The following is an 18881-nucleotide window of genomic DNA, read 5'->3' on the forward strand; positions in this document are numbered from 1 at the left end:
CATTACAAATATTGTTATCATTTAAATTTTTTAATCTTTTTAATTTGAAGTTTACTAGAATCTTAATTCTAATATATTGTTATTGGCTCTATAAACTAGTTCCAATAGCAATTTCTATCTGCATTTAAACAAACTTTATTTACCGCTGGCATTAGAAATACTATTTCTATTATTTTTTCAAGTTTTTATGTTATTAATTAGATTCCTACTTCCACTATGGCAGTCTAATGAAAATCTAAAACTTTTGATAGTGTAAATTAGTCTATGCTTTAGAGAAAGAGAATTGAAACATTCGCATTTTTTAATCTAAGTTTTTGTCCTCTCTGCGGTTTGACATCTGAAATATTTTCATTTATATAAATTGAGTCTTTAAAACGAGTTCATGTTTAAGTTTAAATTCAAATGCAAATTCGGAGCCTTATCAGATATTAAAGTCACATTAAATGCAGCTGGAAAATCTTCATGACATTCGTTTTGGCAAATATATAAATCAAAACAGAAATCATCACCGAAAATTACACAACTCTCGTCGCAGGACACGCATATAACAACATAAATCTACTTGACGCAACACGCCTCCAACTCCAACTCGAACTCCGAGCAGGAGAAATCCCCTTTGGAGAGATGTGAGCAGTGGCTCTGATGCTCAGCGGGTGCTCTGAGGGCGTTAAGATTTATGAAACAGTCAAGTATTTTCTATTTAAGTTAATAACAATCATAATAATGGAACTATGAAAATTGATGCAGCTCAAGCGTGATTGTGTGGGTGTGTTGTGTGTTAACCTGATGATAGATGATGTGCATATAAGCTCAAATAAACACACACAAAATCGCTATTGTCTCCCCTCATATATTTTTTTCGTTGCATACTTTGTGGCGCGCACTGAGCTAAAAATAAACAAGAGAAAGAGAGAGAGAAGGCCAAAAAAAAAACCCAGCAGGTCGTATACGTAATAAGCAGCTAAGGTGTCTGTGAGTGGGGAGCGAGGACAAAAGTCTTTGCATATTTGAGCAGCTGTTTCTGCATTTGTGACATTCACTTAAAAATTCCATTACATTGAGCTTAAATAACCACATGAGTAGCTGAAGCATCTGCAGAAAGACAGCAGCAGCAGCAGCTAGCAAATCTTATTTCAGGCAGCGTTAAGCACACAAATTGCAAGTTGACAAGATGAGAAGTTCTTCACTTCACTTGCTCTCTACTCATTACATCTGTTGAAGTGTCCTTGAACAGCCGAGCACTTCAATCATTATTACATATTTATTTCTTAAAGATGTGTCGTTGCCTGCGGCTGCCAAACACTTACCCAACACCTCGACTTCTGGCGGGCAGTTGAAATATTTTCCAATAATTTTGACACATTCATTTTAAACATTGCGCGCAACCCCACAAAAATCATTGCCACAGGCGTTGAACTGCTTTGTAAATTTTGTAATCAAATTAATTTTGTGTATTTAACAAAGTTTATGTGCTCACTACTTGCGACAACAGTTTACAACAAATCGCTGAAGTGGCGAACTTCAAGTGGCCCAGAGTAAAAAGATAAAGTCGACGTTTGCTCACTTTAACATGCTGACAATTGAATGCTCTCATTGAAAATGATTAACAAATCAATTGAACTCTTAATTCTTAGTAAAATATTGTATTGTTTGTCGTTGAGCAGAAAATAGTTCCTTATATGAAATGATTTATCAAATTTTAAATATTTCTTCCGCGAAACTTGTTTGTTTAAGCTTTTAGTTATTAGATGACGATAAAAGTAATTCATCGAAAGTATTTCTCAGTCGAAGCTTTGAGTTATTATATTATCTTTTAATATTTATATTAACTCAGAAGGGTATTATAACTTTGGGCCGGCAGAAAATGTATGTGACAAGCATAAGTAGGCATCTCCGACCCCATAAAATATATATTTTTGGTTGAAAATCTAGAATATGTTAACCTCTATGGTATATTTAGAATATAGTACTACAACGATTTACAAAATATATTACCTTCGGTATATTTTATTATTTTTTGCGGTTTATTTTTAGAACATGGCTTTATTGTAGTATCTTTAGTATTTTTGTGTAGTATTTCAGTATTTTTGCGGTATATCTTTGGTTTACTCATAGAATATGGTTTAAATAAAAATGGGTAGTATTTTTGGTAATTTTGTGGTATATTTTAAGTATATATGTATACTATAGAATATGTGTAGCGGGTATCTCACAGTTGAGCACATTCTACGGTAGCTTTCTTACTTGTTTCCCCCCCAACTCGTTGACTTGTTTCCATTGAATAGTTATAGAAGATTTTTCCACACTCTTTTTGGCATATTGAATATACCCTCTGCAAGAGCATTCCAAAGCGGAGTGCTGCTACGCAACAATGCCCAAACCAAGAAGTTAGCCTCAAGCGAAATGCGAAAATCAAAAGCGTCAAAGAATTCACTTTTACATTATCGAAAAAGAAATCATTCAGCATACAGGCTGTCTGAGTGCTTCGAGTACTCACAAGTCAGAACTCATTCCGCTTGCAGCCTGCGGCAAGATGTTGAGGCTGAGTCTAAGACTGAGACTGAGAAGTTTCTGGTTGTCACATTAAATGTTTAATCAGCAGTTTCGCAACTAAATATAAACTGTCAATACCAAATATTGTGTGGTTTCGACAAAGCAGCAACTTCTATGTCAGAGAGCGAGTGAGAGATCTGTTTAAGCACAGCTGTTGTCTCTGAGTATTTCAAACTTAATTTGTTTGCATTGGCATTAGCATGAGTGAGTGTGTCTGTGTGTGTGCGAGTGTATCTGTGTGTGTGCGTGTGAGTCTTTTAAACGACTAGCAAACATGTTTTGGCATGTCATTTGGTCATGTATATTGGTTTATTTATAATTGTTGGCATGCCTTTTGGGGCCATTCAATAATTTAAGCGAACCGCTTGCGCTTGCCTGATTTATGCCAAAGTGGCATGAGCTAATTGAAAATGATTAGCACACAGATGTCGAAAGCTTTGAATTAAACCTAAGTTTAAATTGTGTTTATAAGGCAGTTGTGTGCTTAAGATGAAATACATAGTTTATGGTGAGTACTGAAGTTTCTAATGATTAAAATGTTTTAGTAACATTTTCGGCTTCAATATAAATGACAAGAACTTAGTATCAAGAAAAAATTTAAATTGTGTTGTGAAGTTGTGATTGCATATATTTTTTATATAATATTTTGGTATAAAAAATTGTATTTTATAGCTTATTAGAAATGGATTCCATTTATTGACATTATTGACACTAATTTGTATAAAAAGTTTATATAAATATTATTATATTAAAGTTAATTAGAATCTTACATAAATAGAATCTTAACTGATAAATTCATGTATAGTACCTTATAGCACATTCCTGTCAGTATATTCCAACCTTATATGCCAAATTAATGTACTAGAAGTTGAACTTTATAGTATTTGATTTGGGATCTTATGCATTGCAATCTAAACAGAAACACCGTCTGAATTAGTGAACTCATAAATTCATATTGGCTATGTTACTAAATCCCTTAAGTAGTTATGCTTGAATGCCCTGAGGCAGCTATCAAAACTTGTCAATCAGTCAGTTACAGTTGGATATGTCAATCAGTACATCAATGAGTCAATAGCAAGTACTCGAGTACAGCTGCTGCAATGTCCAAGTTAAGAGCCGCAAGTAGCTAGTAAGCAACATTAAGCGGATCAGTTTAAATATGCGAAAAGCCTTTAAGCGGCTCTCCGACTCGAGACAGTTGATGGCCAAACAATGACAGTTACTAGACAACACCAACAAGAAACAACAACTATTTATGTGCGCATAGGTATGCGATTCAAGGCAATTTCCTTAATGCTATTTGAGGAGCGTCTGGCGTCTAGCAGATGGCCATAATTAACGCACGTTGTCTGTCTGAAATTGGTAAGAGGAAAGTTCTACGACTCACACACATTCACATTCACATAGACTGGGAAACTTTGACTCAAATACACACATGACAATAATAATTATTGTCTTGATTATGCTCCTGTGCATGTTTTACTGTTTTACTTATCCGAGTTTTGCCATTTAGCCAAATTGCCAGACATTTGTCTTCAGTTCCTCGAGTCTCGAGACTGTTTGCCGCTTGGCCTGTCATTCCTTGTTCTCTGTCTCTGACTCTCACATCCTTCATCCTTTGCTCTGTCTGTTGGCATTTCGCTTCATTTTTTTTTTTTTTTTGGTTTGGCCCTGCTTCACCTTGATGATGGGTCTCAGCAGCTCATCATCGCTGCCTTGCGGAGTTTATGCTTAAAAGCTTTTCATTTAGCTTAATTAACTTATAACAATTTGGTGGTTTATTATCTTAATTTATAACCCCAAGGCATAAATCGTTCGTCGTCGTTTTCTCAACTCGTTTCTCGTTTCTAATTAAACTTTAAGTGAATTTCATTTATGAACTTGCCTGCTTTTATGTATATTTAATTTTTTATGCCAGCTTACACGCTTAAAGCACATTGTTTAGTACATTTATATGCGTTGATTTATAAGTTCATAAAGGTCCAGCTAATCAGAGCTTTCGATCAAAGTCGCAATCCCAAGTCTCAATCAATTTGACAACGTAATTTATTATATGCTTCTCGCAAACAATCAAAGAAAACGCAAAGGAAGTAGAAAGTAGTCCACGACATGAAGTTACCATTTAGTCAATGAAAGAATATCTTATTCATTTTATAAGAATGCTACCCGCTTCTTGACTTTCTCTTATCTGCAGGGTATTATAAATCAAATGCAACTGTAATACAACTAATTTATTTAAAATGCTCATTCATGCCATATCGAATTCTTGTCCATTCATCAAAAGTCAACGCAAAAGGACGCATGGGTCAAAGGCTTTTGTGTTTGCACTGACCCTAAAGGACTTTCTTTGCCGCCCACACACACACACACACACACACTGAGTCAACTCTCTCCAGCTATCTGTGAAGCTATGCAATTAATATTGAAAAGCTCAGCAGTATACAAAACATGATGGTCTTAGCTTTGTGAGGGGTGACAACTGTATGCAGTCTGTCTGAAAATGGACTTGAATGAACAAGATGATGATGGAACTGATGAAAGCAAGCGTGTGACAAATGTCCGAAGCTGCTTCTGTACAAAGATTTACAAAATCACAAATCTGTCCTTTTGCCTCCGCCCCACAGAAAATTTCGTGAGGCTAATTAATTGAACTTTCTTGGTCAAGCAAAAACGGTTGACAACCCAACAAACAAGTGTCAGCAATGTGAATCTTTGTACGTTTTAATGGAATTACTATACATTTGTGCAAATAGAATTTGTAATTAACTTGTTAAACAATCTCTCTTAAACAATTCATAATTGTAATTTCATCTCTGAAGGTGTGTGCTGAATTCTAATTATGAAATGGTTATTGTTCAATCAATTAATGAGTTGTTTAGTTGACGAATTTTATAGAACGTATTTGCACAGTTTGATAATTAATTAAGAAGGTTATTGCCATTTGAAATGCAATAATTTTACCTGAATATTAATTTAAAATTACAATATGAAAAGTAACTGAATGTATTTTAATATACATGACAGATTGATTATTTGTGTTCTGCTTAATTTGCCAAAATACTAATTTACAATTATTTTTACCCACAACATACAATATTAAAAGTATTAGCGACTCAAGACCTACTTGAAATCCTGTTAATTTTCGTGATTTATTAAACGTTTAGCTACTTTTTGGCTCTTTTCAAAATTTGTCTGTCAGTCGTTTAAGGAGTTTATGGGCGCGGCATGACTTTGCGCTTTTTGTCGCGCACTTGACGGGCGAGTGTTTAATGAGCTATAAGTATCTCGGAACAGTTGCGATGAGTGCCACTCATTTCTGGTCTGTCATCGCGCCGCTAAGTATGCACCAACTTTTGACAAACGACATTACGCCGCAATGGCAATTAATTGCTAGCCCCAGCAACATGACAAAGCCGATTCAAAACAGGCTATACAGAGGAGAGCTACACTGTGTATGGAAGCCAACAGTCATGGACGTCACATTACGTCTCATTAGTGGCTCGGGATGCAGCGGAAATGATTCATTTCCGCCAGTCAAAATGAAAATGAAAATGAAAATGAACAGTTTTCGGCAGTTTTCAAGTGAGTTCTGCCAGCAAACAAAAAGCGACAATGTCATCGAGTGTGCTCCTGAGTAGGTGGAGGCAACTCCACAAAAAAAAGAACACCAACCAAAAAACGAAAAAATGAAAATTCGTATTTCAATTGAATTGATTTTGAATGCTGCCACTGTCTGCCGCCTGTCTGCTCGGGCTATTGAAAAGTGCGTGCGTGTCTTTTAAGGGGTCTGGGGTTCGTTGAAGTTCTATAAAGTTTATGTCTACCTCACTTTCTCTGTGCCGCCTCCTTTTCGCCCCCCTCAGTCACTGATTGACTTTTGCGTTGACATTTGCGCTCGGTTATCGCGCGAGCTTTTGCTGTCGCCCTTTTTGGTTGGCCCTGTTTGGGGAATTCTCTCTTTTGGAAACTGAGGGCTTTCCCCCAGCATAAAACGGGTGTCTGTCTGTTGCTCTGTTTGTGATTCCACAATAAACGCATTATGCTGCCATTAGTTGAGTGCCAGAGCCTTCCGCTTGTTTGTCAGCTTCCGTTTCTGTTTTTGTTTGTTTGTTTGCCAGCTCCACACTGTATTCAGTTCACTTCTGTTCGAGGGGGTCGCATTTTTTTTTTTTTTTTTTTTGCTTTGTTGTCGTTGTTGTTCTCGCCTAACAATAAAGAAGAAAAAAATGTCCATGTCCAAGGGGGGTCCAGGTAGTATTACTGCATGCTGTGTTTGTTCCTTGTTTGAAGGGGGGAAACTTGCTTGCAAACTTTTCATGCAATGAATTGTTAATTTCGTTAAACAGTTTCCACTTTTCCTCGCATTTGACTTTTCATTCAGCCTCTCTAAACTACGTCAAATGACATTTACGTTGATTGCATTTCTATGAGTTGCTTTAGCACTCAGCATAAATTCAAGCATCTTATTTTAGTAATAGGAGTTCAATACGGGGTTGCTTTAGCAAAAGTCTTCCAAGTACATTCGATATGTTTGTGGATAAACATTGCGACCAGCTGTCAGCTGCAGTTTCAATTCGAATTATTGTTAAAGAGAAAATCACTGAAATGCCCATCGATCTATAAGCTGTAATGGAAATTGAATAACATTTGATTTGTATCATTTGATTAATATTAACTTAAAATGTACATTAGTTTAAGGGTGTGTTGAGCAAAGTTTAATGAGATTTTTATAAAGTTAAAATGGATTTCTAGTAGCTAAGAATTTTATGACTTTTTAAAGAAGAAATTTAAGTATACAAATACAGAAATGCAAATTATTTTAGTATTTTGGTATATTAGTATATTGGTATATTAGCATATTGGTTTATTAGTATATTAGTGATGTATGATATAAATAAAAAGTACATTAGTGCATTGGTATATTGGTATATTAGTATATTAGTTTATAAATACATTAGTATATTAGTATATTAGAACATTAATATTTTGGTATATCAGTATATTAGTTCATTAGTGCATTACTATATTAGTATATTTGTATATTAGTATATAATTATATTTATATATTAGTATATTACTATATTACTATATTGGTTCAGTTCATTAGTGCATTAATATATTAGCATATTACTATATGAGTATATTGGTATATTGGTACATTAGTGCATCAGTATATTAGTTTATTAGTATATAAGAGTATATAAGTATACTAGTATGTTAGTATATTACTTTTTCCTCTAAAACATACATACATATGTATATTAAATATGTTAAATACATTAACTATCTTAAATTTAATCAATCTTTTTCACTAAAATGAAAATATCATTTTACCATCCACTTTTCACAAATTTCACAAAGAAAATAATCTATAAAATAAAATGTTTGCACTTGTAATACATATTTATGAAGATAAATACTCCCGAACAAAATTTTCTATCGCTCTTTGTTTTTACTTTTTTGCTTGCTGCTAATATTATATATAAATACATCATTATACATTTACCTCTATCAATCTTGCTTTTGCTTATCACATATTTAATTTCCCACTGCCTCTAGTTTTCATGTATTTGTTTAAGTCCAATTATCTAACAATATTAGTTTAACATCAGTTCTAATACAAAATTTATAGAGTTGAGCTGACTAGCGCTCTTTGGTTTTACACTCTCCTTGCTTTATATTTACCTTGCTTCCGATAATCACATCTCGTAGCCGCTTCCTCGTTGCAGGAGTTAATGCTCAGTTATACGCACTTCAAAAATCAAAGTATTTTTATGCTTCTGTTGCGCGTTCATCAATGGTCATTTACCCTGTCGCTTGATGCTCTTACAGCAGCAAATGGCGAGACATACACACGCCCACACACACACAGACTAATACTACTTACCACCCACCCACACACCCACACATTGAATCAGAGACTTGCGTGTGCTGGGATGTGTCACCTACCGTTTAACGATATTTTGCTGACAGCGACAATGGATAATTAGTTTCGCTAATGAGAAAACTTCAACGTGCTGGCCGCACACACACATACACACACACATTAACATTACACTTGACACATGATGTGGATGGTCTTTCTCTCTCTGTCTCTCTCTCTCTCTATCTGGGTAGTGCAACATGTTAACTCAAGTAGCGTTAACAATAATAGCAACAACAACAAGAGAACAGCAGCAACATGGCCAACACGTACTCGAAAACAGTTGAACTGAGCTCAGCTCATGGCCATAGCTTCGCAGGATAGCTCAGTTATTTCGAATGTGAAGAGCAGAGTACGGCAAAACAGGATGAACAATCCGCCGGAATCCTTTGGACACGCTTCAGTGCGTTCGCCTTGCAGCTAATAAAATGATTATGTGTTGTTTTTATGCTCGCCAGCAGCAGACGAAGCAGCATTAGACAGCAGACTCACATTGTTGCCACGACATCAGACATCAGGACTCTTCATCGTTGTCTGTTGGGCTTTTCTGGATAGGCACTTTCAAAACAATTGCGGCAATTGTTTACATATTAATGACGACAGCAACTTTTATGGAGTGCCAACATTTCGGCTACATAATTGATTGACGACAGCAATTGGCAGGATATTAAAAGGCTTTCAGACATCACCAAAATGAGACACAAATTGTAGCAATTTCTATGCTAGTCTCTTTTTCTCATAAGTAGATAATTAGGTTGCTGATTTATTTCAATAACTGAATTCCAATTGCTTAGTCAGATGTGTTAAACATTCTACTAGAGAATATATTTCAAATAGAAAATATTGTGAAATATTTAGAATAAAAGAAGCAAATTATTTAATAGTTGTTTTCTTTTTTTTTCTCATAAATGGCTAATTAACTTATTGGTGTATTTCAATAAATGAATTCCAACTATGAAACGTAGTCAGATGTGTAAAATATTCAGCTAGAGAATACATATATTTCACATTTAACATATTGTCACTTTTTTAAGAATTATTTACACTAAAAAACCAAATTCTTTAATAAAGTGTTCCTTTGCATTAAATATAATTACATAAGCTTGGGTAAATATTCAAAATAATTAATACATTTTTAAATGTATTATATTAATTTAATATGTTTGTTTTGTTTGTAATATTTACTTATTGACAGTAATTCGGTTTAATGGTATTATAAATATTTTTTTGTTTGATTTCAACGTTGCTGCCTTTGCTTTAATGGTTAATTTTACACATCTTTCTCATATTAATTTCAATGTATTTTTTCATTTAGACATTATTGATTTAATAGTTCATTTTGTAACTTATTCCCATAATTGTCGATTGGGTTTTAGTTGCTTTGGCTCTCAATCTGGTATATTTTCTACTCTGTGGTATATTTCGAGTGCACTACTATATCAATATACCAACAATAGACTTTGGTATATTGTTAGTATTTTTGTGGTATATTAGGTTAGTATATATTTGCGCTAAATGGTATATTTCAAGTGTAGTATTATATAGATATACCAAAAATTGTCTATGCTATATTTTAGTATTTTCGCGGTATATTATTTTTGGTACATTTTTAGAATATAGCTTTATTAAAAATGCATAGCGGGTATCTCATAGTCGAGCACACTACTCTTTAACAAATTTTCATTTTGTTAGTTCATTTCCTATATCTTTTTCATATTAACTTCCACCCATTTTTTCTTCAACATTTCATTGCCTGAACTTTAGCGTATTCTTAAAAAAAAACACTCCACAAATTTAACAGATGCTTTGGCTACCCGAATGATTAAATTTACATTAAGTACATTTTTCATAATGCGTTTTTTCTTGTGTTTCTCCCGGCATGTAACTGAAAACCGCGTCCCTTTTTGTCCCCTTTCCAGAGTGTTGCCTGCATACCGGAAGTAGCTGTCGATTTGCAACAAATGGCTACCGGATGTTGCCACATGCTGCACGTGGGTCTGCACTCTTCTTTTTTTTTTGTTGAATGGTACTCTAACCCTTTGGCAATTAATTGCCTAGCACGTAATTATTTTGTAGTTAAAATGGGCGCGGTTGCCCACACACACACACACACACACACACGCAGGCACACACACAACGACACACACATTTACACTCGACGTTGGCCATGCATAATTTGGGTTTTTGCAGCTAATTAAAAGCGCGTTGCTTTGTTGAAATTAGACGCGAAGCGGCAGCTTGTAGATAGAAGAGAGTGGTGAATAGTGGAGGTGGAGTCAGTTACAGGTGGAGAGTTGTGACTTCAATTAGCGCTGTGTTGCAGCATTTGTTTGCGGGGCGTTGTAGACTAAATTAAAATTAATATCGCCTACTTTGCAGCGTCGAAACGTTTTCTCTCGCCAATTTCAACAAATTTTGCCAGCGGGAAATTAACTATGTAGATTTAAGTGTCTTTAAAGCGAATGTTTAACGTCAGAATTAAACAAATGATTGTTGATTGTTGACATTGACTTTATGTGATTAACAATCGATGAATGAATGCATCTTTCACATTGTTTTCCCCCTCCCTTCTGAGTAATTGAATAACTCGACTTTGTTTTGTTTTTAATTTCATAATTATGGCATTTTTATTTGCATTTTAATTACTACATTGTAAATACACACGTATTCAATATCAATAATTACACATAGACATATAGTTAATTTCAGTATTTTCTAATGGATAAACAACATAGTACGGGAACGAATATAATATGTATGCATTGTATCTATTTTTATTTATCTCTGTGTTGTTGTGTTGTATGTATTCACTTAATATTCATGTAATATTCAATATGGTATACTATATATATATAATGGGTTTTAAGGGGAGCAGTCACATTTCAATGCATATCTAATTGTCTGCCCAATGCAAAAGTGCAGTTCATTAGTGCGGCAGTTGCTGTTACAAGTTATAATTATTTATGTACGTACTATGTATATATGTATGTATATTTATCAGTATATGTTTATGAGAAATGGGTTAATAATTGATTTTTAGACTGTAAATTGAAGGAGTTTTTGCCATATGCCTAATGGTGGTATTTACGATCTATATCGAAATGTATATTTATATTTATAGTTATAGTTATGTGTATGTATGTAATTAAACAACAACTAAATAATGTTTCAGCTATAATTAGAGGGTGATTTCTAAATTACTATATGCACAATTTCATTCATTTATTGTTTTCTTTCTCTCTCTTTACAGATATCCTATTTGCATATTTGAATATTTTAATTCAATTTGATGTTGCGCGTAAGTCTAGCCTTATTACAATATTTACACTTAGCAACTAAAACATTCATTCAAGTGCAATATATATAGCTTACAATTTACATAATTTACTTTATCGATTTAATTAGCATAATTATCATTGTAGCTGCGTTAAGTAACAATCTAACTAACTGTCTATGTAAGCGACGGGCTTTTGGCTGCCCGCATACTTGGAGGAACTTATCATACGTTTTTTTCTTTAACATTTACAATCATCTACAAGCTAAGTACTAATTCTATGAAAGCAATTTGTAGAAACAGGGAGAGATGTAGAGGAAAAAAGAAAGCGACAGAGGGTTTCTTTTCTTTTTTTGGTTTTTTTAATAAGTCTATCACTAGCATAGAACCAATCGCCACTTTGATTGGCACACATTTGTTATTCTTTTTTGTTTTGTTTTATGAACTCTGCTTTTTGAGTAGTTGAAGCACGAAACCTTTATGAGTAAGAAACAATTGAATTTCGCTTTTTAAAATAGTCGCAAGCAGTTTGGTTTCAGTCTTAGTCACATATAGAAGTTTGCGAAAGATAAGCGGAACTCGAATGGATTAAAAGCACCTAGAAAAATCTCGCTAAAAAGCTTGCCAAGCTCATTAAAGCTCAGCCAACAATTTTGAAAGCCTTTGAGGGCATTTGAAGTGGATGAAAGCTATTTTAATTGCTTTTCGATTTATGTTGCTGGCTTTAACTGATTTAAATGTGTTTTAAGGACAGCTTCGAATTGTTGTGCATCCTTTTTATTGATTTTCGGTTAAATTAGGCTTGCATTCAACTATTTTAAATGGTTTCGCATATTTTCTTTTTTGCTTTTGGATTAATTATTATTGGTTAAACGGATACCTTTCTATTGCTTTTGGATTAATTTCGCTTGCTTAAATGGTTTCGCATACTTTTCTATTGCTTTTGGATTAATTTCGCTTGCTTTAACTCAGCTTTCGGTACTCTGTGTGTGTTACGTATACGCCCCGTGTCTTCTCAACTCTTACTCGAAATTCTCTGCCCCGCCATTGTTGAATCGCTCACACCAAGCAAGCAATTCCCTCACTTCCCGCGCATACAGCTGCTCCTGCGCTTGCGTGGAAAGCTGTCCACCACCTCCTCCTGGCACTGGCAACTGATTGCCCGCTGTGGCCAGAGGTCAGACATTGTGGCAAGGCTGCTGATGACTGCTGCTGCCGCTGCCCGAGTTGCTCAACAGACTGCGCTCGCTGGCCACACTCCCGGGTGCATAGATCAGTTCGTTGGCCTCCTTGGCCAAAGGTTCCTCCACATGCGCCTTGCGACTGCCGCGTGTCGATTGTCCACGCCACGATTGCGTTTCCAGCGTCTGTGGATGCTGCTGCGAATGTGGCACAAGGGGCAGCAACTGTTGCTGCTGTTGCGAGGGTTGTTGTTGATCATCTACCTTGACATACAGCCGCTCCATGTCGTCCAGATCACCGTCGGCCGTGTGATAAAGCGCCTGATCATCGTCATGGGACATCAGCATGGCCATGGGCGAAGGCGAGCCACCGCAACCTGAATCAGCCAGACCATTGTAGCAGAAGGACGAACCATCCAAGTCGAGCAAATTCTGATGCTGTTGTTGTTGCTGGCTCTTGGTGGCAAGTGTTTGATCCACATGCTGTGCTGCCTGAGGTTGCACCTTAAAGCGTGCGCTGTCTCTGCCAATGCTGCAACCGTGTGGCAACTGTTGACGTCGCACGCTGGCAAATTGCGATGAATTGCTGCCAGTTGTGGAGGATGGTTGCTGCTGCTGCTGTTGCTGCTGATGTCCATTGGGCGCTGCCTCGTACGTGTGACAGTTGCTCAGCTTATTCTCGGTGATGTGCATGTGCATGTGCTTGTCCTTGGGATAATAATACTGATCCGAATAGACGGAGCGAGCACCATTCGTGTTGCTCGGATAGATCTCGCCTGTCGTTGACATTTGCTGATAGATGTTGGCGCTGGAATGCGGCTGCTGTAACTGTTGCTGCTGATGTGGCGACTGTTGTTGCTGCTGCTGCTGTTGATGCTGGTAATGCGGATGCATGGGTCGCTGCATGCCATAGGAACCGGGCATTGCCGCTGGGCCTGGACGTTGCTGATAACGCGGTTGCTGCTGCTGCTGCTGATGTTGTTGCTGCTGCTGCTGTTGACCGGGATTGAGGATGGCTGAGGTGGCATATGGCGCTGGTGAAGCATTGCCATGACGTCCATATTCGCTGGGCGCCTTGCCAAAGCTGGACACCTCAGCATAGTCCGTTGGTATGTTGGAATATTCGCCCACGTAGCTGCAAATGAAGAGATAAAACAAAAACACAAAATGAGTACAAAAAAAAATTCAGTTATTGCTGTTGCCTGTTTATTACAAAAATTCCCACGCCCGCATTGAGGTAATTGGAGAGGTTGGAAAGGGGGAAAAAGTGTGGTCGAAGCGCAGCCAAAACAAATTTTTCAGCTGCCCATTTTTCGGTTATAAATTTGGTCAAAAACGAGGTGGAGAAATGGAATTTATGGCGTGCGGTCTACACGCCACAGACGGAAATTTGCATTTCGTTTTTAGTCCGGCCGGAACCAGATCCGTGCATGGATCCACACACACGCACACACACACATACGCTGACACACACACTCGCAGTTGGCTGAGCGCGTGCTCATGTGTAAAAATGAAATTTATTTCGGATTTAATATTTTACATATTTACACCTGCAGCTGAGGTAAAAGCGCTTCAGCAGCTCTCTAATGTGGTGCAAATGGATCTGGCTCTAAGCAAAGATAACTCCAATCAGCAGCTGCAACTAAGCGAAGGATCTGCTTTACGCACTCAAATAAATTAACAAGCAAAAATAGTCGCGTAAAATAGTGAAATTAATTAAGTGCGAGACTAAAGAAATACCCTGTCAAATGCTGAAATAAATTTGTGTGAGAAAAAGGTGATATATTAACATACTAAATACTATCAAATGTAGTATTGCTGATCCCAACTAAATGTAGTATTTAGTATATTTTACTATTTAGTATCATTTAGTTTGTAAAATGAAAAGTTGATATATTAAAATACCAAACAATATTTAGTATATTATAGAATTTAGTTGGTAGAATGAGATGTTGGTACATTAAAATACCAAATACTATCAACTATAGTATTTCGTCTATTTTAGTTTGTGTGATGAAAAGTTGAAAGATTAATATACCAAATATTACCAAATATAGTATTTAGTATATTTTAGTATTTGGTATTAATTAGAATTGAAAGTGTACATAAAAATACCAAATATAGTATTTTTAGTATTTTGTATAATTTATTTTTGTAGGATGAAAAGTTAATGTGTTAAAATACCAATTACTATAAAATATAGCATTTAGTAGCTTAAAGTATTTGTGCCCATAAACAGAAAATCAGTTTATTGGTATATATGTATATATAAACTCACACTAAACAAACTCATTACAACCCTTATTATCTAATCTTTTTTGTTTTGCAATATTCAACATTTAAAATTCAAACCATAAATCAAGCTTTATTTTTTTCGGTATCTGTCATATTCTTTGTATCTCTGCTTAAACACTCAAGATACCCTTTTCCCAATTAATTCACCCGATGTCGTGGTATTAAAAGGTGTAAAATGGCCACCCACACACGAATTTTTTAGCATCATTTTCGTATTTAAATACTGAAAGCGGATTAAGCAGCAGTTCGCGAGGGAAAAAAACGTGAACGAAAATGCAGCCAAAAGCTGACAAGCGAAAAAAAAAGAAACGAAAGCAGAAGATATACGACGTATTGATGGAGTTGCCATGGTGAAGAAAAAAACTTCAGTGCGTGCATTTCAAAATACGCTTTTAATGCCTTTAATGAGTTTTCATTTTGGCGAAGGGAAATGCTCGCAACCAGCATTGAAGAGCCAGAGCAGGTTAAATGTCAGTGGAAACTATGCAAAAAGTAAAACTAAATAGCAGTAAAAAGCTTACCTCTAGAGGGGGAAAAACCTGGCAGCTCAAAGCGTACACATTTTATGTGCATGAAACTTGTTACACACGGCTAATTTGAACAGAACTCTCAATTATTTGCTGCAACTTTTAAAGGGTACATTTAAAGTGAATTCAGAAGTCGTTATAAATTGGGGGGAAATTGCATTGCGTTTTTCTGCACACATATGATATTCATTAAAATGTGATTACTTTTATTGTTATTATTATTGTTATTATTATTGGAGTTTTCGCGCACTATTTTGTTGCAATTATTTTATATTAATATTTGCGTTGAGCTCTTGCTCTTCTCTGCACAATTTTCAATTCGAGTTTTTAATGACTAATTAAGTGTGCAAAAATAATTATAATTATCTCGGCACAAAATTTATATACACAGAAGTCGCGCGATGGAAAAAATCACACATATATTTTAAAATATGCATGAAAATTGTGCACAACAAATTTATATAAATTCTTTCATTATTTTTATATGTGTTTTGTATGTCGACTCTTCAGCTTTTTGCGCTTGATTGGCATTTAATTGCCATTTGGTAGACAGCAGCAACAGCAGCAGCTGAACTGGCATTGATTTGTCGTCTGTGATTTAACATTGATAGGATAAATTGATAGGAAATTATTACAAGAGCTTAAACACTTGTCGCATGCCGAATAGAAAAGAATTTTGAGCAGCGATTTTAAAGCATTTATTATGTGAAAAATTATTGAATTATTTAATAGCACTTTAGCAAGCACACAAAAAATACAACTCGATGAGCTTTCCTGCCTCTTCGGACTAATTTGCAGCTTTTGTGGCTGGCATTAAATTGGCCACAAAATAAATAACAATTACGGTTTTGGCAATTTCAGCTACGAGAACTGCACAAACATTTGCCCATTGCTATGCTATGCATCTGCAAAACGCAAACAATTATTGTTCCCTGTGATTCTCGATTGGCCAGACAAATAAATTAGCCAATGCCTGGCCAATTGCTTGCCAAATGCAGCCTTGTTTTGATTAACCATTCCACTGGACATTTTGTTGTGCATAAATAAATTACAAAAATGCCATAAGCATTAAACAAATTTAAAACATATTTCGGTTAGAGCCCAAATAAGTATGCAATATTTTTTGCGACTAACGAATTCTGACTTTGATTTATTAAGTAGTTGATACAGTAAAATAAAGTACCACAACAACACATTTTACGAAAGTAAAATACAACTTATTAATGGAATTTCTTCAACACAAGTACTGAAATACTTTTTCTCAACATTTAAAGCTGTCCCCAGTTAAAGTTTTTGTAACGTCGCTGCGATAATTACATTTGTGCCAACTGGGAGCTGGACCAAAAAACTATGCAGCCACTCTGTAAAAGTGTCCATTGGGAGGTGTGTCCACTGCCTGTACACACCAAAAAATCAAAATAAATACCGCGCCAACATCTCCATTTCTAACTTGATTTTGTTGGCGCCGCACAAAAACAAAGACAGTAAAAAGCCAAGCCAAGCCCAAAAAAAAAAAAACTGAAAATGCTACGAAAATTTTTCGACGCGCCAGAAAAATGCAATTTCACAGTTTGGTGAATTTTTATTGTCGTCGCTTTTGAGTGGGTCCCCAGTTAAATTCGACTATTTTTTTTTTTGTTCCTGGTTTGTTGCAAATACAGATGCAAAAAAAGAAAAAAAAAACAAGTAAACTTACCGCTGATGGTTGCGTTCGCTGGCGTGTCCATGAATATCATCGATGTTGCTGCCGTTGGCGCCGCTGCCGGAGGCAACACCAGCGCCTGCATTTGCACCACAGACGGGCGCATAGTCGGCGATGTGATCCTTCTGCATGTCGAGGGTGTCGCCGCTGGGCGAGGTGCGCCACACCATGCCACCGGTGGAGGCGTCCAGCCAGTAGCCGTTGCCATTTCGCGTCGATAGACTCGGCATTTTGAGCACGTCGCTGGTGTGATTGCCTACAGGTGAGACAGAGAGAGAGAGAGAGAATACAGAGACAAAGTTAGTGTGGGGCATGATGAGACAGAGCAATTAAATGTTTTGCAACAAATTGCGAATCAAATGAATTGTTGCCGGAAATTAACAAAAATACAAAACTGTCGCTTAGATGTTCCCAAAAACGTCAAATCCTTAAAGACTTTAGCTACCATTATTTATTTTTATGTTGTTCAAAAACAATAAATAAAAAATAAATATATTAATGAAATGTAAAAAATATGCCAACAACATATTTATATAATTTTTTTTTAAATTTATTCTCTCATATAAAAAAATGTGAACTATGGTTGTTATATTTAGCTTTTTTTAGCGGAAGCATTAGCAAAAATGGATCTATTTTTAAATTTGAAGCTACATAATCAAATTGCATTTAATATGATTTATTTTGCCCACCGGAGACAATATTTTTTTAAATTCCTTAAAAAAAAAAAGTTGGCGAAATGACAGCGAAAGTGTTTTTCGCTGGCTTTTGGGATTTTAAATGTCGCGCTGCAGTGGCTATAAATTCAACGCATTAAAATAATATTATGGAATTGTGGAGTTGCAGGCTGAAATGCTTTCCACACACACACACACACACACACACGGTGAAAAATCAAATAAATTATTGTCAATTTTCCAGTTGTCGCCCCCGCCTGCTCCAACAACACAAAATGTGTTGCATACTTTCGCGCTGAATGAAAAATAAATAAGTATCGCATAAAAAATGCACCAATTAAACTGTCCCCGGGTTATAACTGCACATCAGTCGACTATTTTATGGGCTATTGTTGTTCACCTTATTGTTGTTGCTGGTTTTTTGCGCTCGCTCGCCCGCTCGGACTTTTATTGTCTATGGCTGTCGTTCTCGTTCAGGTGCCTTGCGCTTTTCCCTGCTTAGTTTATGTTGGCCCCTATGAATATGCAATACTTTTTTTTTTTTTGCTTTGCTTTGCAGTTGTTTAAATTGTCGGTTAGCTGTGGCTTGTTCAACAATTCGCGAAGTTGAAAAAGCAAAGGCAACAGCAGCAGCAAAAAAATGGGATTACAACTATATTGTGAACTATAGAAATTGAAAATAACGGACACGCGGCTAGAGCTTAACGAGCATTGTTTTCAATTCTCTTTCACATGAATTTTGCTTTTGTTTT

The 18881-nt window shown here is 35.9% G+C and overlaps 1 protein-coding gene across 1 annotated transcript in view; it reads right to left on the reverse strand.

Moving 5' to 3' along the window:
* Positions 1 to 12089: 12089 nt before the first annotated feature.
* Positions 12090 to 18881, reverse strand: part of LOC133842887 (protein sax-3) — a 56842-nt gene continuing 50050 nt past the window's right edge. The window contains exons 13-14 of the mRNA XM_062276184.1: positions 17450 to 17711; positions 12090 to 14066 (exon numbers count right to left, since the gene is read on the reverse strand). Of these exons, the coding sequence (XP_062132168.1) occupies positions 12929 to 14066; positions 17450 to 17711 (1400 nt within the window). The 3' untranslated portion in view covers positions 12090 to 12928. The remainder of the gene's footprint in view (positions 14067 to 17449; positions 17712 to 18881) is intronic.

This window comes from Drosophila sulfurigaster, chromosome 2L (assembly GCF_023558435.1).
Source record: "Drosophila sulfurigaster albostrigata strain 15112-1811.04 chromosome 2L, ASM2355843v2, whole genome shotgun sequence".
NCBI lineage: Eukaryota > Metazoa > Arthropoda > Insecta > Diptera > Drosophilidae > Drosophila > Drosophila sulfurigaster.